Below are 27517 nucleotides of genomic sequence, written 5' to 3'. Positions count from 1 at the left end.
CCCCGCCCGCCTTCGCCCCGCCAGAGCCACCGCGAGTCGCTGTGGCGGTCCCACCCGGCTCCGCCCCGAGGCCCCGGCGCCATATAAACCCTCTCCCGCCGGCGCCTTGCCCGAGCTGTGCGGAGCGGAAGGGCGAAGGGCAGCCTGCTGCCATGCTGCTGAACCCGGTGCTGGGGAAGCTGGTCAGCAAGCGGGTGGTGCTGGCCAGCGCCTCGCCGCGCCGGCAGGAGATCCTCACCAACGTGGTGAGTGCGGGCGGCCCGCTCGCCTCCCCTCGCCCGGGCAGGGCCCGCTGCCGCCACCGAGGCCGCGGCGGGGAGCGGGGTTGCGCAGGCGCCGGGCGCGGGAAGCGGCCGTTTAACGGCTGCCCAGCGGCCGCCTGGTGCTGGGCCTGTAGGGTTCGCCGCCTCCCAACCCTCCCGCTCGTCAGCTCCCGGGGAGGGCGGGCAGGAGCCCGAGCCGTGCGTCCTGCAGCAGCCGGTTTTATGATGTCTGGGGGCGATGGCGGCGGCGCAGCCTCTGGGCTTCCCGGAGCCCGCCTGCCAGCCTGGGCAGCGGCGTGCGGAGCCGGGGCCTTCGGAGCTTCCACACCGCCAGGCCGGCCCCGGCTGCCGTCGCGGTTCTGCCCCCTGAGCTGCACGGCGGCTTATGGACTTTTTTTTTTTTTTTTTAAATCCCGATTCTCGGTCAGGTTTTCTCTGTAAGCAAGTACATCTGTGTCAGTTTTGTGTCTGATCAGATTAATATGAGAGTGCATTGAAGTATCCTGCTGACAGGGAAGTGGTGTAATCACCACTGGAGACATTCAAAACCCACCTGGACACCTTCTTGTGCAACCTCATCTAGGTGTTCCTGCTCTGGCGGGGGAATTGGACTAGATGATTTTTCGAGCTCCCTTCCAATCCCTGACATTCTGCGATTCTGCAAATAAAAGACTTTTTCTGACTGAAAAATGCCAGTGTAATTACTTCTAGCATATAACAGGAAAGTTTGGAGGGTCTTACAATGCACTGAAGTAATTAAAAATGTACTTCAGTTGCCTTTATTTCAGATACTTAATCCTTAAAGTTCTGAAAATTTGACTTGGGCTTCTGAAATGAGTGAAAAATTAATGGGATTAGTATTCTGAGTGGGGAAGAGGAAGCAGGGGAATAAGGTATCCGTGTATCTTTTTGTAAAGCACTTGTGGAGCACAGAGGAAAACTGTAACGATTCATCCAGACCATTTGGCTCCTTTGGAAGAACATGCCAACCTCGCTGGGCAGGCTTTAAAAGGCTGCTGAATGATGCTTGAGTAACATAATGCATCAGATTGAGATTGTTTAGTGGTTTTACTCTTCATGGAGAAGCTGAACTTAAATGGGAAAAAAGTCTGTTCTTTTCAAAATAAAGAGATGTGGAGAACCACCAAAGTTCAAGCATGTGCTAAATTATTAGAAAAGTAATGTGCCTGCTGGGTGTAGTAAATTTACAGGTATAATTTGGAAGCAAGAAGTAGGATGAATAGGGTGTTTTTTTTTGACAAAACCATACAGAAACTGGCTCTTCTGGTTTTCTGTTGGCCACATGTATAACATGTAAAGTGTGAGTGGTAAGGCTCCTGCAAGAATGTGTGCTACTGGTGCACAAGTGCTATGGTTGGATTCAATATAAAAAAAAAAAAGATAATAGTCTGCTTATAAAGTGCATAAATTTTACACAGTTAGATTTGTGTAGAATGGTGAGATTACTAATGTGATTGATCTCTAATAATAGTGCATTAGTTTAAAAGTTCTTTCTGACTGAGTTTTTTCTTTTGGATTGCTTGCAAATTATCTGTATATGCCAAACACTGTAATAGAAGCACTGTATTTTCCCCTGTGTGTTTCTGGTAGAGGGTGTGTTAAAGTGGAAAGAGCAAAACTCAAATTTGTCACCTGTTTAATGTGTTTTGGGAACAACCTTTGATAACAAGATTAGGTTGACTTTATTGTTTTCCTTTGTTACAGGGCCTGCGGTTTGAGGTAGTTCCATCCTGGTTTAAGGAGACACTTGAAAAGTCATCGTTTGCAGCCCCTTATGAGTATGCTATGGAAACAGCAAAACAGAAAGCTCTTGAAGTAGCAAACAGAATGCATGTAGTAAGTTACTAGCTATTTTGGCAATGAAATTTTTGTTTAAGTGATGTGATGTGTGCTATTGTGACTTAATTTACATGTACTTCTTAGCTGGTCTCTGAGTGCCTTATCCCCCTAAAGGGAAATACAAGTTTTCTGTCATGTGTGAAAGACAGCTTCCTGAAATTAACTCATCTCATTAGAAGGAGGTCTTGTGCCTGCAGTTTGGGCTTTCCACAAACAGAAGTGGTCTGCATCTCTCGTCAGCAGCACACCTACTCTCGGTCAGGGTATACACTTGGTAGTTCCTTCCAATGGTCAGATGTTTGGCTGGGTCTTATCCTCACATAGGATCATACCTGCTTATTCCAGGTATTTGTTAACTGTGGAGGCAGACCCTGTGGAAGAACACGGGGATGTGAATCTAGTGCATTGCTGTAGCTTTCATTGAACAAGATTTCAGTGAACAAGACAATAGCTCAGAATTTGTGAGTATAGAGGTGCTGGAGGGAAGAAGAACAAGGAGACACGTTCTGTTCTAAAGCATTGTGGACAAAGAAACTGGCAATTATGTTTTAAGAAGGGAGAAGCTGGTGTGATTTCAGGTTCTGTAGTCAAGGCATCTATTTTGTATCCTAAATATTATCAAAACCAGTGGTCTGTCTTAGACTACCAGTGGCCCTTGGCTGTGTTCATTATGTTTGACCACATGTACCATAATAATTTCTTAATACTATAGCTCTGAAATAGAGGGGTATGTTTGTCGAACCTATACTGATGGCAGGAAAGGAATGTTGAACACTTCAAACCAGCAATGTTGCCAGATGTCACCATTCTTCAAAGCAAATATTGCATGAACTCCAATGTAAATCGTTAGCCAGGCTTCAGTCAGCTTCTTTTCAGAGAATCATATGACATGAGGAGAGTGGATTTTAAACCCAGCCTTGCTAACTGACTTACATTGGGCTTTTGTTGCAAAACACCGTAGTGGTGAAAATGCTACTTCAGTGGATTTCAAAATGCTTCTTCATACAGGAGTTTTTTTAAATTATAGCTGTAATTAATTCTATTATTTAAAACACATCAACAGCCTTTCTATAGAAGAATCACCTCCCTACAAGGATTTTAATATAACAATCATAGTTACAGACAAGTTTCCTGTCTTGCTGTGTTAATAACTATGTATCTCATAACATGCAAGTAGATCAAAACTCATCTCTAAGGACAGATTACAGTTTAAAGCCAAGAAAAGACTATGAGGAATCTTTATATCACCCTACCTTTAAGTTCCCAAAAATGGACTATAAGTTCCATTTTTGAGAGATAAGTAAAGTATAGCTAAAGAAAGGTGTTGAGTTTGGGTTGTTTTTTTCAGCAAAACTTGGCTTGGAAAAATTATCTTAGAGGTCTTCAATATCGTACTCCCTGGCTTCCATACACAGGGCATTTCCTTCAAAAGAATTCTGTCTGCCACCTTGAAGATCAGGTTGACCTTTGAGAATGCAGTTAGTTCTTTACTGAATGCATTTGTTCATCAGTAACATACTTGGGCAAAATCATGACTTGAGACCGGTGTGCTCAAGCCTCCTGTTTTCCTCACTTTTATGGTGATGTAAGTGATTACTATTCTGTAAACAGTGCAAAAGGAGAAATGGTGACTTGTTTTCAGATCAGTGTAGGGCCTTAGCTGTAAACCAGTGAACTAAACATTTGATTACCTTAAGTTTTAAAAGTTTTCGTTCTTTCTGCCTCTTTTGAGAAACACCTTCTTTATTTATGCCTTTGCAGAAACACCTGAGAACACCTGATGTTGTTATAGGAGCAGACACTATTGTGGTAAGAAGTCTTATGTCATTTAGCATTGTTTTAAGTTATTACAAGTGTAGAAAATACTTGTATCTTTAGGTTTAAAGTTAAAGTTTGAAAACTGTTTTCACCGATAAGTTATACCTGCAGTATGATGTGTGTTTTGGATTTTGTGAGTGTGGGTTTTAAGTTTTTTTTTCCCAACAAGGAAATTTTTGGTATCTCGAGTGGTAGAAGCCTTGGAGATGATTTTGCAGATAGACTAGTAGTGTGTAAAGATAAAGCAGCTGACTCTGTCTTTCTGTTTTAGACTGTGGATGACCAGATCCTGGAGAAACCAGTTGATAAGCAAGATGCGTATAGGATGCTATCAAGGTCTGTAGTTTTAAGTAAGGTTCCAAATGTGTATATTAAGAAGTTTTCAAAAGATATGTACAGATTCCTTGATATATGTGAAGAATCCGGTGGACACAAATTTTTCAATCATTTTTAAATAGGGTAAGCCAATTCTGCCACTGAAAAGGTTAGAGCTGCTTTTATGTTACTCACAGCTGCTTGCTCTTGCCCTTTCACCTTAGGAAGCTGATCAGTGACATAATGAACCATTTTGTTTTCACTTGGATTAATTTTCAGAGCCACTTACCACAAGACTGTGTGTATACTTCTGCTGGTGCAGAATGGGGAGATATGGAGAAGAATCAAGATGGGAAAGAGGACAGAACCATCTCATAGAAGTGGTTTGAGGCTTGACATTTAGTGGAAGGTTATTGCATGTACAAGAAAGTACATGGTGGTATATGTTTGTGGACAATTGCTCTAAATTCCGCAGCTTAGTTGAGGAAGGAAAGTCTGTTTCCATCAGTGTTCTCCATGGATGGTGGGCTGATGTTTTTTGAGCCTTCTGCTTTTTTCCTAAAGGATACTTCTCCTTACAAGCTTAATATTATTGTCCAGCACTCCCTTTTTTTAAGACACACCAACTAAGTAACTTTAGTCACCTCCTTTCTGAAGGATGGTGTGATGAATCTACTAGCCATGCTTCTGTTTTATAGGGGGGAATACATAAAATGTGCCCCTACAAGTTTACATTCTAACTCAGGCATCTCCTAAAGAGAGAACACAAGTGACTTGGTAGTTTTTGCAGTTTTGCTCTGTAAGTCTGTTTTAGATTTATTTATTTTTTTTCATTGATGACTTAGGCTGAATTTTTGATCCTTTGTGGCTTTGTGGTATCTTACTAATTTAAAAGTAGTAGTCTTCAAAAGAAAAAAAAAAGAGAAAGAGCAGCATATGTTATTAATAGGAGATTCCCAAAGGAGCCTGTCTGGCAAGAGATTTCTCACAACTATTTTTGTTTGAAATCATGCCAAGTTTGGTTTGTTCAAAAATTGTACTGTTTTTTTTTTTTGTTTTTTTTTTTTTTAATTACAGAGCTTAGTCTACTTCGAACATATGCCCATTTTTTTGTTTGTTTGTTTGGGGGTTTTTATGTGTTTTTTTTTTGTTTTGTTTTTGTTCAAGTTCGATAGGTCAGCCTCTTAATCATAGATGTGAAGTGCACTTAATTTTATTCTATATGAACAGGAAGAAATGCTGACTAGATATATATTGGCATATATTGAAGGTGTCAGATTAAAATTTTCATTTACTGTTTCATAGAATCATAAAATCATTTCAGTTGGAAAAGACCCTCAGTATCATAGAGTCCAACCGTAACCTAACCTAATTGTAGCACTAAACCGTGTCCCCAAGAACCTCATCTAAGAACCTTTTAAACACCTCCAGGGATGGTGACTCCACCACTTCCCTGGGCAGCCTGTTGCAATGCCTGACAACCTTTTCTGTGAATAATTTTTTTCTAATATCCAATCTAAACCTTCCCTGGCACAACTTGAGACCATTTCCTCTTGTCTTATCACTTGCTACTTGGGAGAAGAGAACAACACCCCCCATGCTGCACCCTCCTTTCAGGTAGTTGTAGGCAGTGTCTCTCAGCTCCCTTTTCTCAATGTGAAACAGCCCCAGTTCCCTCAGCTGCTCCTCATCAGACTTGTGCTCCAGGCCACTCACCAGCTTCGTTGACCTTCTCTGAACCGTCTCCAGTACCTCAATGTCCTTCTTATGATGAGGGGCCCAAAACTGAACATAGTATTCAAGGTGTGGCTTATGTGGGATCTTGGGGGGGACAGTAAGTATGTGAAATGCTTCTGATCACATAAAATAATAGCCTAGCTAACCTCTAGGAGACTATTCCTCAACTAGTCTCTCCAAAGATAATATTGAAGTTCTCATGCTATTTATTATACTTCCATTGCTTACATGTTAGATAGCTAAACTTAAAGCCCTCAAAATTAGTCAGCCACATTGTGGTGCCCTGGAACCGCTACAAAAGGGAGCACATGGCTCTGGGTTAGGTGCATACAAGCTCTCTACGCTCTGCTTCTGCTACTCTACCTTGCCATGGGGTCCCTGGGGGTCAGTCTGGATGCAATGACTACCTAAGCTCTGGTTGTCTCTCACTTGTTTAGTCTAAGTTGCATCACCTAGCTATTCATTGCCAGCTTTCAGTGAAGGTGCCTGTAATGGTAGTGTTTGTGTTGATTGGCTTTTTCTGACATGCTTGAAATAGTCACTTCTCCTTATGTACAGTAAATAGACTGATACCACAGACTGCTTTTCCAATTGTGGACAGCAGTACAAGTGAAAGGTTTTGGATACTTGAAATGACTGAATCTTTTGATAACTTGTTTTGTTTTGCCAATATGTTTTCACCTATATTGAAATTTTAAAAAATATTTAGGATACATATCAGAGCCATTAAGTGATATATGAATATAATTGTTGGTTTCTCAGGCTGCAGTAACATAATCATGTAGAACATTTTTGCACATGATAGAGTTCATAAAACTGTTGTGTAATGCACATTTTTTCTCTTGACAGGTTGAGTGGGAAGGAGCACAGTGTTTTCACAGGAGTGGCTATTATACATTGCAGCAGTAAAGGTACATGTGTCTTTTTTTAAAGCTTGGTATTTTCATTAAAAATTATTCTTATAAGGACTTGTACAAGTGAGGAAACAGGATGGAAAATTTTCATATACAGTCTGAATTGGCTTCTTACTCAAGATGAGAATTACCTTATCAATAAATTAATTAAAAACTCCCCACCAAAGGTGGCCTTCTTACTGTATTCAGTTTTTACACAGAAAGGAGGATGGCAAAATGCAATAGACTTTTAGAAGTACTGTCTCTGAAAGCTATGGGACTAATTAAAAGACCAGTGTAAATTGTGGGAATATTCTAAATGAAATTCAAGTGAGGCACTACAAACTGTGGGACTAAGCAGAATCTGATGCAAATTAACTTTATTCTTTTGTTCTGTTTACACTAGCTGATGAATACAAGCTGTATCCGTAGTTACTTCATTTTTTCAGTAAATAAGGAACACTTTAGAGCTCATTTTTAGGGGATGAGTAAAGTAATGGCTTAATGCCTCAGACTGTTAATGAACTGTAGGAAGCAATATGTCAATGTTCTTTATCACATAATTTATATAGTAAGCCAGTGTTTTTTATGACAACTATACCATTAATATAATTTGAGGAGTGTTTGGTTGTGGAACTTCCTCTGATAACTATGCCAATATTCTTTTAGTGGAACTTTTGCAAGGATCAATTCTCTGAAATTTCACTGGACATAGCCTTTTGGTAGACAACTTATTCATAACTTTTAAACTTTACTGGAATTATTGCTCTTAGCTCCCATAACAGAACCATTAGTGGTCCAGTACCCTTACTAATATGTTAGTACAGTAGAAAGAGAGCTGCTGCAAAAGAAAGAAAATATCTTATCGAGGGGTTCCTGTGAGCAATCCAGCAACAATAATAATGCCTTTCATTGTTTAGGAAGACAGTAAAAGTGCACAGAGCTGCAGTACTTATGGTATGACAGCATGTCTTGTTTCAAGCTTACAGATTTAAGTCACATCGTATTTAGATGAATAAAATTCTCACAAATCTGCATATTCCCCAAGTGATGCAATCAGTGGAAGAATTTTCAAGAATACATCTTTAGCTTTGGTTTATAATTACAATGGTGTTGTTAGCTACCATATATATGTCACAGATGGAATTTTCATATTGAGCTGGTTGGGCTTTTTTATGAATACTGGAAGATGTGGTAATCTGTCTTCTTACGCAGCAACTTTTTTGTTTCATCTGGGTCACTAATTTTTTTTTTTTCAACACACCATTAGCATGTGGTTAGTATTCTTCTCTTAGTCTGTACTGTGGGTCTTTTTTACTCCTCATTAAGCATTTCCACTGCTATCAGAAACAGTAGTAACAGGAGATGCTGACCTTGATTTTTATAGGGAAGAGTAGAGAGGACCAATAGTCTGTAACACGCCCATTCATTTGTGCAAAGCTGTTTCCTATTGAACATGTTTTGGAAAAGCCTTCATCTGCAGTGATACCAGGTTCACAGTGTACCACATGCACATGCGTTCTTTCAACCACTTCTAGATACAGAAGTCTGAAATGGTCTTACCATTTCTTGAGAGATGATATGAAAATGACACCGATGGTTACCGATGGGACTGTGGGATGCTTGAGTCTGCAGTATGGATGCAGCTGCACATTCACATTTGAGCACTTATAACAGCCATATGTTTAACTCTGTTCTTTGATAACAATCAAAGTTAGAAGGGTGTTTCTAGCCATTGTACTCTGTGTTGGATGCATGTGCTAGCAGTCCACAAGTAGCTCTGTGTAAGCATCATTAAAGAGTGCATCCCACACAAGGAGAGCAACCTGTTAGACCCGAGACAGGACTGCAGAGGTTGAAAATGCAAGTTTTTGATTTTACAGGGAAGTTATGAGTCCACTGTCCCTTGAAATAAAACTGAGATGTTTTGCTCTCTAAACTTACAATTTGTGTAAGACCTCTTCCTTTCTGCAGATAACCAGCTAGAGACAGAAGTCACTAACTTCTATGAAGAGACTAAAGTAAAATTTTCTGACCTGTCTGAGGAGCTTTTATGGGAGTACATTCATAGTGGGGAGCCAATGTAAGTATGACCCTGAAGCTATCACACAGTACTTGAGAATAGGCTTTACAGTACATTATTAGCCACCAGCATAAAACATTTTGTCCTGTGTTCTCTGAAATTTTACTGTGTATATATGATAAATGATAGCATGGGTGATGCAAGGTGAGTGTTCACTTCTTGTCTCGAACGATCATTGCTTCAGGAAAAGTGAACTACATTTTAGTAACCTAACATCTGAAAAGTAAAGACTGTTGAAATAGTCTGGATTAGAGCAAGCACTCATGTAGTATATAATTACCTCTCTGTTAACAGAGGCATTCAGGGAGCTTGGATACCTGTGACAATAAATAGTTTTTATTATAAAACAGGTGAATAGAGTAAGTATTGGTAAGCAGGATATTGGAGAACCTCACTGAAAGAAACTAGAACTTGGTTTATTTAGTTTATCAAAATTACACTGCTCTGATGCAAGAAATGCCAACTTAATTTTAACTTATTCTTGTGGCCAGTTTATATGTGTTCTTATACAGTAATTGTCTCTCAGCTTATGTGTTTCCTCTACCTTTGTGATATACTAATTACTTACTGACAACATTGATTCCACAGAAGAAATAGAATGAGAACAGAATGCCTGCCTACTCCTGAGATAAAGTTAACTAGATTGAGTTTTTTTGTTTGTTTTGGTTTGGTTTTTTTTTAATTTATTTTTTTAAGTACTTAGTTGGAGACAACAAGGTAATGTTTGTGGCTTTACAGAATTTGCCTTTCCTTTGTGTTAGCTGAAGCTTAGTGAAGGCAAATCAGGCCATAGTTAGAACTATGGACTGCATATCTAGTGATCTCAGGCTCTGTGACTTCAATTCTGACTGTGTGAGAATATCAGTTGTGATGCTTTTTACACTCATTTGTGCTATAAAACAATACAGTGGTGTTTTACTGGAGAAAGTGGAACCAGTGTAGACTTTGGATTTATTTAAGTGCTTATGTGTAAATGAGGCATGCTTTTTCCACATGTAAGGTTCTCAGTTTATTAAAGAGACTGAAGCTAAATTGGGTTCTACAGAGAAGAATCATTTGGCAAGAATGCAATTTGTAACAGAAATTCCTATTTAGGTTTTATGGAAGGTGATCTTTAGTATGCAGCTGATCAGAAAGTTGCAGGCTGAAGGAGAAATGGCTGTCGACTTTTAGGAAGGATTTCAGGTTGAAAAATATTTTGGAATACTCTTTTTTTTTTTTTTTTTTCCCTCTGGAAGAAAATACGCTTTAGCAGTGCTGTGCTGCAGCAAAATGACTCATAAGCAGCACTGTGTAGTTCTGTTTATTCTACTAAACAGGGTGTGTAACAACAAGGGTTTCTCAGGGTGCAAAGGTTCAGAGGATATATTTCATTATTCTCTGGAGCAGAAGCCAACCAATCTTAATTCATGTAATTAAGAGGATAGGAAGCATTTGGTCTGGCCTTGCAAAAAATGAGGACACTAAGTATAGTGTCCTATAAATTTTGCAAAACTGCAAAAAGTATCTCCTGGGTTTTTTTGTTTTTTTTTGTTTGGTCATTTTTTCTGTCCCCTTCTCCATGGCCATCCATACTGGTTACACATTTAAATGCGTACAGGTTTTTCTAAACACTGTTGCAGTTCAAGTGACCATTGGTTTATTTTTTAATAGCAAATTAATTTTGTGAAATCATACAAGACTTAATGATCAGATGAACAATTAAAAGAAAATTGACTTGTTCGTGCTGTTGAGGATTAGATTGAGTTCTCTTTTCAGCAAGGACAAAATTGGCATATGATATTTTAGAAGGCGGTCACTGGTGACGTGGGGACTAATTCTGAAAATATGTAGCTGAGTATGAATAAAGGAGTAGAGGAAAGCACTGTCTCAAGGTAGACTGTGATGAGCCTATAAAACCCCTCAAAAATTCTGGCTTCAGAAAAATGGCCTTTTTCTTCCTGTTTTATTCCTGTTCCACTTTCCAACCAATGATTTTCTGCCTGCTGGCCGGGTCTCTCTCTCCTTTTCTGGATCTCTGTAGAAAGAAGACTGGACCACAGTAATCCAAACTGTTTTGGGTTTATGCAATGAGTAGATTGAGTTTCTGCCCACCTCTTTGACCCAGCTTTTTGTTTTGTAATCTTTCCATTGTGAACAACTTCCTCTGTCTCTGCTCACAACTTCCAGTCTGAAGGTCCTGTGTGGGTTTTGGTAGCTTTGCTCTGAATGATGGCAGTGAAACCCAAGGACCCGACTGCACTCTGGGAAAGAGATGGTTACAGAGGCTGGAGCTCTACACTTTCAGACTTGGCTATGGACTAATAAAATGCAGAATGTAAATGTCAAAATTTCTTCCCTTGTATGATTTCTCTTCAGAGTTATTTCCTTCAAAGCGATAGCAAATGTATAATATCTTTTGGATTTTGCAAATAAGTGCAGTCTCACAGCCCAAATTATCTCATGGATTGCTTGAGGTTATCAGCCCTTATAGCATATGATCAAAAATCTTCCAGGTGCAGAATTACAGAAGTAACGGGAGTTGTGCTGTTCTTATGCTACAGTTAACTTTGAATCTCATTTTTAATCATGTTACTACAGTTGACTCCTCTGTAAAACAAAGAGTTATTCTACATTCACCAGAACTTACTAGCAAATACTTTTTCTTGTACCTGCTACTTCTGCTCTTTTTGCAAGTTCTTTTGCAAATGGAAACACATCTCTGGCTGAACATCTAGCTGTTGCTTCACCCAAGAGATAGGAGGCCACATTCTACTTCTGATCTCTGTCATGCCAGTAGTTTTTGTCTCTGCCCTACAAAACCATTAATTTCATATTTTAAGGAAGTGAAAGTGGGAATTGTCTAATTTGTAGATATGTGAAGATAACTAAGCTTGATATCTAGTCAACTAACAGTTGATAGAGATGCAAGAAATTAGTTTACAGCTTCTAACAAATTTTGAATGCTTACTTCAGTAATGGTTAATTTTGTCAGTGATGCACCTATATCTTTCTGACTATTAGTGAAGCCCAGTCAGTATCTCAGATGGTCTCTGTATAACGTACCAAAAAATTGTCTGTATTTCTACTAATGTGACTATGGGCCAAGACACGTGTAACTGCCATACATGTGTTCTTATCTTAAGAAACCCACCTAAAACCCAACCAAGCATCTCCTTTCATCTGTAGGAGTAGTGATTTCAACAGTGATTTCTTTGATCATTGGCTCTATGTTGGACAATTCAGATACTGTATACACAGATATACTCTTTTGGGGCATGACAGAAGTTAAAGTTCTATAGTTAATAAAGGAAATGTGATTTAATGTTGCATTTTCAAGAGTTACCTCTATTCTACCTCTTTCTTAATGTTGTTCCCCCATTGTATTGTGTGTGGGTTTGATTGTGTTAAAAAAAAAAAAGAGTGGATGTTGTACAGATTCCTGCTGCATTGTGTGTGGGTTTGTTGTTTGTTTGTTTGTGGGTTTTGTTGTTTGTTGGTTTTTGTTTGATTGATTTATAATCAGTGGATGTTTCATAAATTCCTACTGAAATTATGTATCCCCCACAACACTCAGTTACTGAAAAATGTTTTGGTTGCAGCAGTGGTCTTATTGTTTGTCAAAAGGTCTTTAAAGTAAGTTCTGTCGTGCACAGTGTTATAAATTAAGCCTTAAAGTTAGTGCTGTGCTAATAAAAGTACCAGTTACAAAAGCCAGTCAGGTTAGCCAGTGCTGGTTATGACAGCTGTGTAAATACTGATATATTCTGGGTTTTAGCATGGAAAACACTTATTGAAAAATCAGTGGAACTGTTACTAACTATATAGCCTCATGTTTTTGGACTAGAAGCTATAGCTGTAATAGAGAATCCTACTCAGGATCCAATGCCGGAATGTAAAGTTCTGCATAAAAATGTTGTGGCAAATTGTTTTAATGTCCTTGCTGGCAATATGATAACAGTACTTTTGATGGTCACAATGTGTTTTGCCTCCCTGTCAGCATATACCAGAATGACTTCATCTTACTGGACTGCTGCTTTATTTAAAAATGTAAAGACTTTTTAGTCATTAGAATATTCCTAATTTAGGTGGTGTAAGTCTTAAGCATGTTATAAAAGAAGGAGTAATTTAAACAATTATAGAGCTATACAGTGGTGCTTAAAATGCAAGATTAAAGGAAAAGCCCCATTCCCCGATCAATAGCAACTGACAAATCCCATTTGCTGGGATGCTGATTCCTCTGTTTTTCTTAGGAGGCTATTGGAAAGGGAATCCAAAAATAAGTTCTAGAAGTGTAAAGAGCTGGTTCTGCTCAAATCTAAGATAAAAATCTACAATCTTCTTTGTGTAGTAACCTTCTTTCACAAGTATAGCAGTTTACGTAATTCCATACTATCTGAGTTAATACATCTGAGACTGAGTGACCTTTGGTGTCAAAGCTTGCTGACTTAGGTTTTCAGATTCTGGTGTTATCAGATAGTAAGCATACTTCTTTGTTCTTTAAATATGAACAGTAAAACTGGTGTTTCTAATGCAGCTTATCTGCCTGTATGTATTTCCATTCCATGCTGTGGAATTTGCATAATTACACCTTAAGACAAATCAGATTTCCAAGGTTACTTTCTGTGAAAATATATTTGTGTGCCAAATTACTAATATTACCATGACTCTGTCTCAGAGGGTTACAGAAAAATTTGATGGGCTTGAATGGGATAGTAGTGGATTTGGTATTTTAATAAGTTGCTCCTCCCCGAGGAAGTCCTCTTCCTTATCCTCAGTTTAGATATTCCTGTGACTGGGATCTACAAGATGTATACTCCAATCCTTTGGGTTCTAAGATATCCTGTTCATTGTGAGCTCCTTTTGTGTGTTCCTGAAGGCCCTTCAACTTCTCGTGGAGTAGAGCTAGGGTCAGTATGCAGCTGGCAATGTTGTTCTGAGTGACATTTGCTGTTACCTTTCTGGTAGCCAGGACTTGGAGAATGTTCGGTAACCTATGGCAACACAATCTGACTGCAGTCAGCTGATGTACCACCTTCTTACGTGACTGTGGCACTTGGATTGTCTGAAGCACAGGGTACTTGCCCTTGGTAGCAATAGTGATCTTGTATTTATCTTGTGATTTATAAGTTAAGTGTTGGGCTTAACTGGTAAATGTAATCTGCCTCTAACTTGAGTACACTAGTCTTTATTCTATACTCTGCAGTACTAGTGTATTTATATATACACATATATATACCTTTACTCTTAGCCTTAATTAGAAATATGTTGGTTTTGCTTTCTCTCTCCCAGGGACAAGGCTGGTGGATATGGAATCCAGGCACTCGGTGGAATGTTAGTTGAGTATGTCCATGGAGACTTCTTGAACGTGGTGGGATTTCCTCTGAATCACTTCTGCAAAAAGCTAGCAGAATTGTACTATCCGCCCCCTAAACATAATATACAACATAAAAAGTATGACTCTATCCCTTCCGTGGACACTTTTGAGAACCTAAGTGATGGAGAAAGTGAATCTTCAAATTTCACAGAGCAGAAAGCTGCTATTAAGTTGGACAACAGTGGGATGTGTTCCTCAGGAGCTATTTACAATTACGAAAACAGTTCTAGTGTCAAAACTGGTTTTATGGTACCTTTGGAAAATCAGAATGGAGTGTCGGAAAGTGCAGCAAAACTTCCATCTAAAATTCTAGAGCTGGTGGATGGTTTTAGAGCTTCAAAGGTAAGGGAAGAAATAAAACTACTTATGGCATTGCTGACTGTGTGATTGTTTCATTGGACTTCAATATATAGCAGGTAATGTGAAATACTTGAGATGGGCTAAGAATGTATTAGCAATTAGTGTAAAAACACCACTGAAGAGAGCTGAAACTTCTGGGGCAGTGCAAACACTGCTTTTTTTTGGTATTTGGTTTTATCTGTTCTATGACATTTCAGTTACCCATTCAAGGAAAAAAAAAAAGTCTCTTGAGAGGGGAAAAAAGTCTTCAGAACATTTTTGTACTTGCATGGTGGACCTCAGGTATGAACAGTGTAATTGTGCTTCCAGGGTGTTTGGAAAGAGTGTGCTCTTGCCTCCCATATATGCCTTTTCTCATCTAATTAAATGCAGTTTATGCAAGATTATAATGTATCTTTCGTTAGCTACATCAGTGATTTTGGTGTAATTGGGAGGATTCAGAATAACAGAATGACTTCAGAAGTAGAACACTTAACTCTGCAAGTTAAGTGGAGTGTTGTAGGGAAACTTCAAAATGTTTAAGAAATTTCTCACTAATATTGTGTTTGATTTATTTTTTTTCCCCAATCACAAGAGCATGATCAAGCAGGAAGTTACCTGTATATACTGTTTAAAGAAAGCATTTAATATGGTTAGCTTATCTGACTTAAAACTGCGACAAGAATTCTATCTATTCTATTCCCCTTCTAACTTCTAATGCTTAGTGTTAAATTCTCTGGAAGATTTTTTTTTTAATTCCCTATTAAGGAGATTATTTTTATATCCTGTTTCGTGTTCCAAGTGTCTTTAGCTGATAATTTCCCTGCAGTATCTGATGGAGATGCACACATAACGGCTTACAAACAGAAGGTCACGTGCTCTGTGTAGCAGCCAAGTGTGATGAGAAATGAGTAGCTGGACATTTTATCTTCTGCCAAATTTCTACTCGCAGCTCCAGTGTGGTGAAGACAGTAGTGAAGAAGGTGATGGAGAAATGAACATTAATAATTCTAATAGATCACTGGTCTTCATCAAGTTATTGATGTTTTAGGAAGAAATGAAAAAGCTGTTAAAGTGGCAGTGAAATTACAAACCTGGAACTAAAGATACGAAAAATTTGAGGGGGCGTGGAGGGAAACATGCAAGATGGTGAATAATGGTTTTGCTGAAACAGCAGGAAGTTGTACTCAGATCTGAAGGAAAAACATAGTTTGATCACTGTAGATCTGTGGGTGTGCTGCTTGCAGGCATGCAAAACTGTACTGAGAGGTTTGGAATAAAGCAGCCTTCAGACTGCTGTGTTTGTGAACTTGCTTGTGTACTCACAGGAGCGAGTTTTGATGTACTTGAGTGAGTGACGTGATGCTTCGCATTTCTTCAGTTTAAGTAGAAAAGATATACAGAATCATCAGCATTTTGTTGCATGTTATTTACACTGTTTACAGGGATGTGATGCCAAATTGGGGTTTGTGTAGTGAGAGACAGTGGAGGCTGTAAACTGAAGCAGAAACTTTCCTTTCCCACCATTCCATACAGTGATCATCTAGTCCAACTGCCTGAGTTGCTTGCAAAGAAATAGAATCTGTGTTGCTATGTGTGCTTCTGCTCCTGTCCCTCTACATAAGTTCCTTGGGTTTAGGTGTTTTAACTGTTTCACAATACTGAAACAGCAGAACTGCAAATTAATTTCCAACGGTAAGGTGTATATATCATCACATATTGTTGACTTTCCTCTCTGATTTGATTGTCGCACCTCTACAAGTTCAGTTAAGTTTTTCAGCTTATTCACCTGCATTGCCCATGGGTTTTTCTTCACTGTCAGGCGGTAGCTGATCTCTCTCCCTCATTCCACGTGTACATGTCCTGTTAAGGTGTGCATGTAGCACAGTTGTGCTCTGAAGTTGTATTCTTTTTTTTTTTCCTTTTATTAAACAGACCAACATAACAACTGAAGTTGTTACACTGCATTAGTGAAGTTTCCCAGTTCCTTACTTTTTGGATATATCAAATTTCATTTGATCTTTTGGCATTGGTTCAGATGTTTAAGAATGTTTGACCTTATGGAACAAGCTTATAGATCAGGATATTCTCAATATCTGAATAAAGAGATGGTTTTAATACAAAAGCTGCATTCAAGATTATTTTGAGTTCACTTCTCTCCCAAATACCTCTGTTCAAAAATCTGTTACTTGGCTAGGATAATGAAACCCTCCGAGAAAGAAGGAAATACAGCAATTGATAGTAGTTTTGTTAAATTGTGTTGCATTTCTTAAAGAACAATAGTTGTGTAGAATAATTCTAGGCAAAAGGTATAGATCTTTCGTTTCTTGATTTCACTCTTTTAAACACAGCATGCTAACCATTTTTTCCTACATTTAGGCACTGTTTGTAGCCTGTAAGCTGAAGATATTTGATCATCTGAAAGATAAGGGTCCACTGAAAGCTGTGGATATTGCAAATGAGATTGGAACCTCTGTGTGTGGAACAGAAAGACTCCTTGATGCATGTGCTGCTCTTGGGTTATTGGAGAAAACATCAGAAGGTGACTATTTCTCCTCCTACCCAACTGCATATAGTACTGAAAGACATGCAGGGCTGGAAGAGATGCTTTGAAGGTCACAGGGTCTGACTTGATATTGTGGGTAACTTGGATTTGGAGGAAAGGAGAATGGATTGTTGTTTCTTTGCTTTCAGTATTAGTAGCCAGAATTATGTAATTTGCGGGAAGATTTCATCTAATGAACACATTCAGACCTCCTTTGCAGAATCCTTAGGTTGCTTTTGCTCTCTGGACATAATACTGACCAAGTTTATTAGAAAAAGTTATGTGGACAGTCCCAGGTAGCAACGTAATAGCTCCGATGTGTCATCAGCACTTGTGTCACAACAAGCCCATGCAGCACTACAGACTCAGGGAAGAGTGGCTTGAAAGCTGTCTGGCGGAAAAGGACCTGGAGGTGTTGATTGACAGCTGGCTGAACATGAGCCAGCAGTGTGCCCAGGTGGCCAAGAACGCCAACAGCATCCCTGCTTGTATGCAAAACAGTGTAGCCAGCAGGACCAGGGCAGTGATCATCCCTCTGTATTCAGCACTGGTAGGGCTGCAACTTGAATCCTGTGTTCAGTTTTGGGCCCCTCACTACAAGAAAGACACTGAGGTGCTGTAGAGAGTGCAGAGAAGGGCAGTGAAGCTGGCAAAAGGTCTGGAGCCAAAGTCTGAGGAGCCACTGAGGGAACTGGGGCTGTTTAGCCTGGAGAAAAGGAGGCTGAGGGGAGACCTTATTGCTCTCCACTACTACCTGAAAGGAGGTTGTAGCAAGTTGGGTGTTGGTCTGTCTTCTCCCAATTAGCAAGTGGTAGGGCAAGATGAAACAGCCTCACATTTTTCCAGGAGAGGTTTAGATTGGATGTTAGGAAAAAATTCTTAATGGAAAGGGTTGTCAGGCATTGGAACAGGCTGCCCAGGGAAGTCGTTGAGTCATCATCCCTGGAGGTGTTTAAAAGATGTATAGATGTGGTGCTTAGGGACATGGTTTAGTGTTGGACTTGGCAGTACTAGATTACTGATTGGACTCGATGATCTTAAGGGTCTCTTCCAACCTGAATGATGCTGTGATTCTATCTAAAATAAGAACCAAATTCCATTCCCTGCTGCAGCAATGCAAAGTCACAGCCGACAGCAGAGAATCGAGGTTTTAATGAGGATTGCTCTGCAACATGTCCCTCTTCACAGACAACAGCTTAAATTCTAGTGCCCTTAACTGTAACAGTGCTTGAAGGTGTATGTAAGTGAGGGAGTCAGTATTATGATTAAATTTTTCAGTCTGCACTATGTAGTTATAAATTTCCATACGCATAATTTACATCATAAGACTTGAAATGGTCAAGTGCCAAGAGAAGGAAATAAAGGAGGCTTTCAACTCTGTTAGAGGACAAGACCAAGGAGAAAATTCTGAAGGCAAAGCAAACTGGAGAAAGTTTGAATTTAAGGGAATGAAAAGCCAGGATCTAAAGAAAAATGCAGTCAAGAATGAAGACCTTCCAGTATTCTTCCTTGAATATCAGATGTATAACTGAGGTATTGTGGTTTAAAAAAAAAAAATGCCTAACTATATCCTGTGGCATCTAAATTATTTTTACAAAAGAAGTACCTGCTCCTTTAAGAATGAGCAGACCTTTAGAATTATTTCATATAAATCTCTTCACAAAAAAAAATGTGAGCCTGAGATCAGCACTTGCTAGCTCTTTAACAGCTAGACAGGAAAACATGCTTTCAGATTTTAAATGACAGTTGTAAAGTACTGAAACAAAGCTGGTTGCAATTTTTTTCTTCCTATAAGGTTACAGAAATACGAATTCAGCGAATACCTACCTAACCTCAGATGGTGAATACTCGCTTCATGGCTACATTATCCACTCTAATGACCACGTTTGGCCTCTATTTACACACTTGGAGTCTGCTGTCAAAGAAGGCAGCAGGCAGAACCATCGGGCCTTTGGAAAGAAAGCAGAGGATTTATTTAAGGTAAACTCTTTATTAGTATCAAAACTTACTGTGAGGAGTCCAGAACCGATCTAGGGTCAAATGGAGACTGAGCTGTCTGAGAAAGTGGGTCAGTTTAAAAAACCGTAAAAACAAAATGCAACTTGCTAGCCTCAGATTTCTGTTCCCTTCATCTTTAGGTTCTAAAGTGCTGAAGCAATCACAGAATATACTGGGAAATTCAAGTGCTAATGAAAATTCTCTGGCCGAAGTGTTGTCCCTCCAGCTAACACACTCTCAGAATAACCGTTGGGCCTGTTTAATTTACATTTTTGTGGCCTTTTTATAACACAAGGTAGTACTTTATCACACATGCACTCCTTCTGTATTGGATGCCGGTCACTTGTTACTGATATGCATCCAGTTCAGTCTGTGCTGACTGTGTAATCAAATCTGTTTTCAAAGTTGCTTTGTGTTGATGCAGTGGAGAAGGGATGCATTCTCTTTTAATGAAGGTTTGTAGTTTTGTATGTGCCTCAAGCTGGTAAATATTGATGATAATCAGCTAATATCTCTGTAGCACTCCTTTTCTAATGCTGGCTCAGGTGGATGTGTTCAGAATGGAGAATCACTTGGGGTTATAATTAGCCTAATTTATCAGTTATCCACCTGATGAAGCAGGTTGAGGGGCATCAATATTTGTGCCTCTTTAATGAGAGGGCTAGTAGAGTGAGCAGGAGAATATGTCAGGGCTCCATCTCTAATGGTAGTGCTGGGTTAAAGTGTACAGACTACATACTGAGGTTCTTAATTTGTACTTCTAGATGCTGATGAAGCCTGTTTCCTAAAGGAGATGTCTGCATCCCTCATATACAGTTGATGGAAGGAAATAAGGGGGTTTGGAGACTTAAGAAGGTCCTGTTAGGCTAATGTTAGTACCTGGATTACTGGTGGACAGAACCTTATTTAGGAATCCTTCAAAGGCTATGTTAAAGGAAGTTTAGATACTTTGCTTTAGGATAGCTGTTGCAGTGGATGGTTAAATTTATGTGCAAATTAAGTGTTTTAACATAGGTGAGCTTGATCTTGTCCTTTATTAAACATCTGGATTAGCAACCTGAGTTTGCTTGGGTGGTGCTTGTGGCAGGAGTCACTACCAGTTCAGGCTTGTGCTCCATACATGTACAGCATAGTATGTCCAAGTAGAATATATGGTCTGCCTGTAGCAGTATGCATACCACAGCTTGGAGATACTTTCACTTAGTGGTAGCTGTAAAGCCAGACATAACTGATAAAATCTGTATGAAAGTGAGACGTAAAGGGGTTCATGCTTATGTATCATTTTAAAGGTAAAGGCATTGAGTTCTGATATTGAATGCTTTCTTCTCATCTAATAAAAAAAACCAGTATGAACTTTAATGTTTCTAGTTTAAATTGTGGTCCGATAATCTAGTTATTTTCCCATCATGGGAGAATAAATGTCAGAATTAAATGAAAGCAATTTATGAGTAGATCAAGAAGAAGGAGGAACACTTTAGGAGACTGAAAGAAAAAAAACAACTCATTCTGTCCTTTCACACAGTGTAAAGTCTGGAGACATCTTACTGTGGAGTGAATGTGTTAGTAAATCTATATCAAAGACACAATATTTCTTTAAAAAGAACTTTTCAGATTACCCCTTCTCTCTCTTATGCTGCCCAGCTTCAATGGGCAGAAGTGTCAAATTTAATTTTAATTTGAACCAAGACAGGTTCAAACCAGCTAAGTGTATGTCATTTGAGATGCAGTGTAAAAGATGTCTATGTGATGAAAATTTTGGAGAGGATGCAAAGTCTGCTTATCATTACAGTGAAACAGCAAAGGACTTTGATGAGCAATTAGTCAATGGTACTTTTTACTGAACTAATCTTAATGGTGTGTACCTACTGCCTTGGTTGTACATAGTTTTGGTTAAGTAACAAAAATAGTTTTCAGATAATGAGTTTCCGCCCCCCCCCCCCCCCCCTCCCTTTTTAGGACTATTATCACAGCCAGGAGGTGAAACAACGTTTTATGGCTGCCATGCACAGCATTGCCCACCTGACAGCAAGAGATGTGGCTACAGCATTTGACCTTTCACAGTTTAAATCCGCTTGTGATTTAGGAGGTACTGACTGTAATTGAACTTGTATACAAATTAGAGGGGAAAAGCTTGATTTCAGTTCCATATTTTATTACTTAAAACATACATTTTCCTTTTTTTTTTTTTTTTTTTTTTTTTTTTTTTTTTTTACTAGAACTGAGTAATATTATCTACTGTTACTTTTATGGTATTGTAATGTCAGAATAAGAGGGCTGAGGTCAGTTAACTGAATGCAGATTTACTTAGATGGAATTTGAGTAGTTTGAAATAAGCAACTGTTTGTCACTATCAGCTCCATTTTCAACTGTGCTTTGGTATGTCCAAGATTTTCAAAAGTGATGAAGGATTGATTTCTGAACCCTTCTGTTTTGGGGTGTCAAACTTGAAACACTGCACTGCTAGAACAAAAGTTTAGATTCTTTTAGAATTGGTTTGGTTTGTGTGTTGTTTTAATAATTAATATCTAAGATGACCACCAGAATGTCGAAGACCAATTATACACCTGCAGAACTCCTCTTGTTAGTGTCCTTTTTCACCCTGTGCTTGGAGTTGCACAGAGGGAGTGTTATTACATAGGGAAAGATCCACTGAAGGAAGAACACTTTATTTAGTGTCTGGGGAGGCTGACAGCACGTCAGAGGAATTAACACAATACCGATGCGACCTTTGCCACTTGTGCAGAGACTCCAAGACTTTACCATCCGTGTCCTTCACTGTGCCGGACAGTATTTGTCAAACTTCAGATATCAGCGCTTGGTAAATAGTTCTAGTGCTCTTCATCCACTCTTTCATTAATGTTCTTCTATCCCTGCAAAAAAAACCCTGAGGTACTGGTGTCAAAGGTCATATTAGCAATTCTATGACAGTAAGGAGTCATGTCTGCATTCCCCAAGCTCTAAAGGACTGCTCTGTCCACCAAGAAGTGCTATTGCTAACGTTAATTGTGGAGCTGACTTTGTCTCTAATTCTGATTTGGTGTCTCTTTTTTCATGCTATATACAGCCTCGTCTTTAAAAATGTCTGCAAATGCTAGGAGAAAAGACTTGATTTGACTTTTTTAAACTTTCAACAGGTTGCACTGGAGCTCTGGCTCATGAATTAGTACAAATATACCCAAATCTCAAGGTCACAGTGTTTGATCTTCCAGAAGTCATTGCAAACATCTCTTACTTTCAACCTTCAGGACAGTGCACAGCTCCAGTGACATTTGTATCAGGTAAACATAACACATGAATTTTTGTCTTCTGTTATTTTGGAGCACAGAACAGGCTCTTGTGCTGCAGAAAATAGTGTGCCATGCTGCTCCAACCCCAAACATGTCCTTAGTACCAGGCAGTGTAGGCTCATCCATGCTGAATGGGGACATAGTATTTTTCAAGCCTGTGCGGATAAAAAGAAACTGGCTGCAGTTGGAGAATGTGGATAAATAAGTATGAATTAGTAATTTCTGAGTACCACTGAGTGTAGAGGCTGTGTGTCCTCTTAGGCTTTTTTAGGTAAAATCAACATGGTAGCTTCAAAAGACTTTGTCTCCTTCCTTGCTTTAGGCTTTCTCTCCACTTTGTGTTACAGAATTCTCACCTGTGATCTGCTCTTCTCTTTAACTACACTTTTCTTTGTCTGCAAATCAGTGCGTCCTATGCCCGTTCTTTCTTGTTTCTTTTTTTACCCTGCCGAAGCTCCTAGTTCTTCTGCAATGTATTAATTTCATTTTGTAGGAAAGTACTCTGTGGTTTCTGTAGGAATGTATTAACTCTGCTTTCGAACAGGTGACTTCTTCAAGGATAATCTTCCAGAAGCAGATCTTTACGTTCTTTCACGTGTTCTTCATGACTGGTCTGATGAAAAGATACATGTGCTGTTAAGCAAGATATCAGCTGTTTGCAAACCAGGTAAGTTTTTTTTCATCTTGTGGGCTTAAAGGTACATGTTAACGCATAAATATAATGAGCAATCATAAGTTCATAAAAACAAACAAAAAACCAGCCCAAACCAGACAACCAAACAAACACCCCCTACACACAAACAAAACAAAACAAACAAAAAAAAAACAAAACCACAAAAAAAAACCCCACATATTTTTCTCTCCAGTCATAGTAGCTTTTGAATGTCTATGCTTGCATTATGGTAATACCTACTAAGAAAAAAGGAAACAAAGCTGCTAATAAAACTACATAAAACAAGCTCTTACTATAGTTGCAGACTTTACATACAATCATGTTCTCTTTCCTATCTGTGCCATGCCCAGTCTTTCTTATTAAGCCTTATCTCATAAAATAACTGTGTATGTGCTTATTTCTATATATTGAAGGAACTTTAATTTGACTACTTGAAGTTAATCAAGAAGCAGCAGTTTATTTTGCTATTGTTTTGCTATCTCAGTAGTGCCCAGAATATGGTATACTGGAGTTCAGCACTACTTTATGCACAGATTTTGTGAGATATAGGTTGCCTCTTCTGTTTTCTCCTACATTTGAATCATAGAATCTCTTAAGTTGACAGAGACCCATAAGGATCATCAAATCCAACTCCCTGCTCCTCACAGGACTACCTAAAACTAAAATGTAGGACTAAGAGTGTTGCTCAGACACTCCTTGAACTCTGACAGGCTTGGTGCTGTGACCACTTCCCTGGGGACCTTGTTGCAGTGACCGACTGCCCTCTCAGTGAAGAACCTTTTTGTAATATCCAATTTGAACTTGCCCTGATGCAGCTTCATGCCATTTCCTTGTGTCCTGTCACTGGTCACCAGAGAGAGGAGACCAGCGCCTCCCACTCTGCTGACCCCCTCAAGGAAGTTGTAGATGGCAATGAGGTCACCCCTCAGCCTTCTCCAGGCTAAACAAACCAAGTGGCTGCAGCTGTTCCTCATAAGTCTTGCCCTCAAGACCTTTCACCTTCTTGGTTGTCCTGCTCTTGACACACTGTAATAATTTGATGTCTTCCTTATGTCAAGGAACCCAAAACTGCACACAGTGCTCCGGATGGGGCTGTGTCAGTGCAGAGTAGTGTGGGACAGTTGCCTCCCTCAACCAGGTAGCAATGCTGTGCTTGGTGTGCCCCAGGACATGGCTGTCCCATTTGGCTGCTGGGGCATGCTGCTGACTCATATTTGGACAGTATTAAAGATCAAAGGAGCAGACTAAAAGCAGAAAAGCCTGACTGCTAAGATCAACTGTTTTCTTAATCCAATAGGATTAACTGTAGTTATGAAGTTTGTTTTTTTTTTTCATAGGAGACCACTCAAAATTAGATCTAGGCCATAAAGCATTATCCTGTTTATAAATTATGAAAGAAAACTGTGAGCTATGGCAGATGCTTATAGGAAAGCTCATTAAAACACTGATCTGAGGGACCACTATAACTGAACAAAACATTAGAAACTTGAAGCTAGAAATACTTTATTGAACCACTTTTGATTGTTTTGGAAATGCAGGAAGTGCCTTGCTATTGGCAGAAATGGTGCTCGATGAACAGAAGACACACCCTTCTAGAGTTGTACTACAGTCCCTCAGTATGACTGAAGGCAAGCAGAGAAGTGGCTCAGAATATAAGCAGCTACTGGAGAAATATGGATTCACAAATGTAGAAATTAAGATCACAGGAAACTTACTAGATGCTCTTTTGTGCTTCAAGAAGAATCTGTCATCATAGTGTGCCCAGAACCAAACTGGGATGCTGAATTTTTACAACACTTGTGCAATTTACCTATCATCAACCACCACATATTGTCACTTTAGGATAATTTTGACCCTTTATCAGAAGGCCTTGAATAATAATTGGACTGCAGCTTCAGCAGGAGTAAGTTCTATGCATTTAAAAAGTGGGGCAGGCTGAAACTCCTATGTATTAAATACCTACACGTCCAGTGATTTTGGCTAGTTTACAGACCATATTAAGCTGAGACTTGACGTAGATGTATAGGATGGCAAGTTAAAACTACAGGCTTTTATGAGCCACATTAATACCTTTGTTTTCTTGAACTTTAAAATTAAAGAGAATTCTCCCTCTGCAGTGGTTACTGCTCATTTTTACCAGAAATGAAGAAGGAAAAAAAAAACCTACCATCTGTCTGAATTTGAGGATGCTAGCCCTCTTTTTTCATGTTTTTATGGGGCTTTAATGAAAATAATCTCAAGGATACCCTTTTTAAAGTACATTTTTCACAGGCAAAAGTGAAAATAGGACAAACCTCCACCATCTTCCTACAGCAGCTATAATGGCACAGAGAAACTTGAGAAACTTCAGCAGCCTCTGCCTTCCAGCCACAGAATGTTCCCACACAGGCTGCAGTTGAGAGCTGTTCCTATCAGTTTCAGGTTTTTCTGAATATAGTTAAATGGCCATAGATGCTTTCTGTCATGTATGTGTATATATATATATATGTGTGTGTGTATACATATATATATCCCATATCTTCAAGTAATTTGTCACTGATGTCACATTTTCTAACGTTTATTTTTTCCTGATACTTCATTGATATTTATTTTTTCTCTTTAAAGTGTACTTTATAGTGCAAGCCTTCCTGGAGATTAAACTTACACTTTCAAACTCACTTTCTTCTCTATCAGTTGTGAGTTTCTTGCCTGTCATGCTTCTGCAGCAATAATCCCAATAAAACAATGTAAAAGAAGCCGTGCCTATGCTGAATCACCCACCTCGGGAAATTAAAGGGAGTTGATGAGCAAGGTCAAGAGTTGCATCTGCCTGGTAGATTGTGTCTTATTTTACTTTATCAGAAGTTACTTTGCTCTTTGAGCAGGGAGTAAAGCAGAAGTGCCACCGTGATACAATTCATCATGAGAAACATGCTTACTACACAGCATTGCAGCTGCACAAAATCAGGGAAATGTCAGACTTTAACCACACTGGGGACTTTAATTCTTAGCAGAAGGTTTTTATGAATGGAAATTTGATTGATCTCATTTGTATAGACATTTAGGGAGATAACAGTTGGCACACCTGTAACTGTCACGGACTTTAAAACTGTGCCTCTAAGTACTATGTGTGAGACTGTAAAATTTGAATAGAATGTGCTCAGCTACCACACAACCTCAGCGTACTCTGTGATTAAAGCACAACACTGTATACACACTAAGCATTAGTCCTGTGGGCATGGTGTCTGTGGTAATGCACTGCAGCTTTGCACTCACAGGATAATTAAACATTGGAGCAGGTTGCCCAGAGTGGTTGTGGAATTTCTGTCCTTGGAGGCTGGTGGCCTCCTACCTGCCCTGGGTCAAGACAAACCACCACATAAGATGCAAGGCCAAAAGACAATGAGTAAAACAGTGCTTGTTTTGTCAGTAGCCCTCTCTTGGCTTCCCGTTCCCCTCATGGGTCTGAAGATGAAGGAAGAGGCTGTGTGTAAACAGGATCATTTAAGTTCTACTTGTATCCCTAGGTCAGTCCCACCACAAAGACCTCAATTCCTACAGAAATAATGTACAATGTTGACTTTTGCACTCTTTCTGTAATGTTCACTATCCACTCTTTTGTCTGCTTGGCACCATTTCAACATGAATGTGAAGCAGCAATGTATCCCAAAGAGATGCAACTTTTATTCCTGTCTTAACTGTTTTCTATAACCCTCAAGCCAATTCTACCGAAGTCAGCCCTTCTTCCCCTAAATGCAGAGACATGACTTGACTTGTGAGTGTTTGATCCCTCTCTAGTGTGGAAGGGAATTTCCTGGGTTTGTGAGAGGAGTGGGTTATACATTTAATAGTGGATTAGTCATTTAATAGGAGAGCAAATCCATACATGATAAATGAAATCACCTGTGTCTTTTACTTTGCACATTTATATATGGTAACAGAAATTCACTTGCCCTGATAATAGATTAGTGTTGTTGCATGTGTTTGTTTTTAAATTAGGCTGTGGGGTTTTGCTGGCTGAAATGGTATTGGATGATGAGAAGAAGAACAGGAGCACAGCTCTGCTGCAGTCTTTGAACATGCTTGTGCAGACAGAGGGAAAGGAGAGAAGTGGCTCTGAATATCGAGGCTTACTGGAACGACATGGATTCACAAATGTCAAAATCAGATTGACAGGAAATTTGTTAGATGTCATTCTCTGCATTAAGACCTAGAAAAAATGAATTTTTTTAATAAAATCTGGATATCTATGGTCATGTTTTGTAATTATGCAAATACATTCTCAGTTTCCTATCAGTATCATAAAGAAGAAATGCTCTGTCAGCTTTCTGAAGTTACTTTTAAAAAGGGGAAGAGATTGATTGTGTTTAT

General features: G+C 39.2%; 1 protein-coding gene across 2 annotated transcripts; it reads left to right on the top strand.

Annotated features, from left to right (window-relative positions):
* The first annotated feature begins 85 nt into the window (after positions 1-85).
* ASMTL (acetylserotonin O-methyltransferase like) lies at positions 86-27402 on the top strand. 2 transcript variants are annotated; one of them, XM_082064727.1, is made up of 13 exons: positions 86-245; positions 1989-2120; positions 3885-3932; positions 4213-4277; positions 6843-6904; positions 8861-8969; positions 14241-14667; positions 17044-17206; positions 19005-19189; positions 21164-21293; positions 22342-22485; positions 23039-23161; positions 27146-27402. In XM_082064727.1, the coding sequence occupies exons 1-13, from the start codon at positions 153-155 to the stop codon at positions 27358-27360; spliced, it is 1896 nt and encodes a 631-aa protein (XP_081920853.1). In that variant the 5' UTR covers positions 86-152; the 3' UTR covers positions 27361-27402. The 2 variants fall into 2 exon arrangements, with proteins under 2 accessions (XP_081920853.1, XP_081920852.1); XM_082064726.1 differs by lacking the exon at positions 27146-27402 and adding an exon at positions 24706-25824.
* The last annotated feature ends 115 nt before the right edge of the window (positions 27403-27517 follow it).

This window comes from Streptopelia decaocto, assembly GCF_964273445.1.
Source record: "Streptopelia decaocto genome assembly, chromosome: 1".
NCBI lineage: Eukaryota > Metazoa > Chordata > Aves > Columbiformes > Columbidae > Streptopelia > Streptopelia decaocto.
Note: the sequence above shows the minus strand (reverse complement) of the source record. Positions and strands in the feature narration are given on the sequence as shown.

Excerpts from the sequence above, each read along its gene's own strand:
- ASMTL (XM_082064726.1), top strand. The coding sequence starts at position 153 with ATGCTGCTGAACCCGGTGCTGGGGAAGCTGGTCAGCAAGCGGGTGGTG. Across the intron at positions 2,121-3,884 it reads TAGCAAACAGAATGCATGTA|AAACACCTGAGAACACCTGA; the intron begins GTAAGTTACTAG and ends ATGCCTTTGCAG. Across the intron at positions 6,905-8,860 it reads TATACATTGCAGCAGTAAAG|ATAACCAGCTAGAGACAGAA; the intron begins GTACATGTGTCT and ends TCCTTTCTGCAG.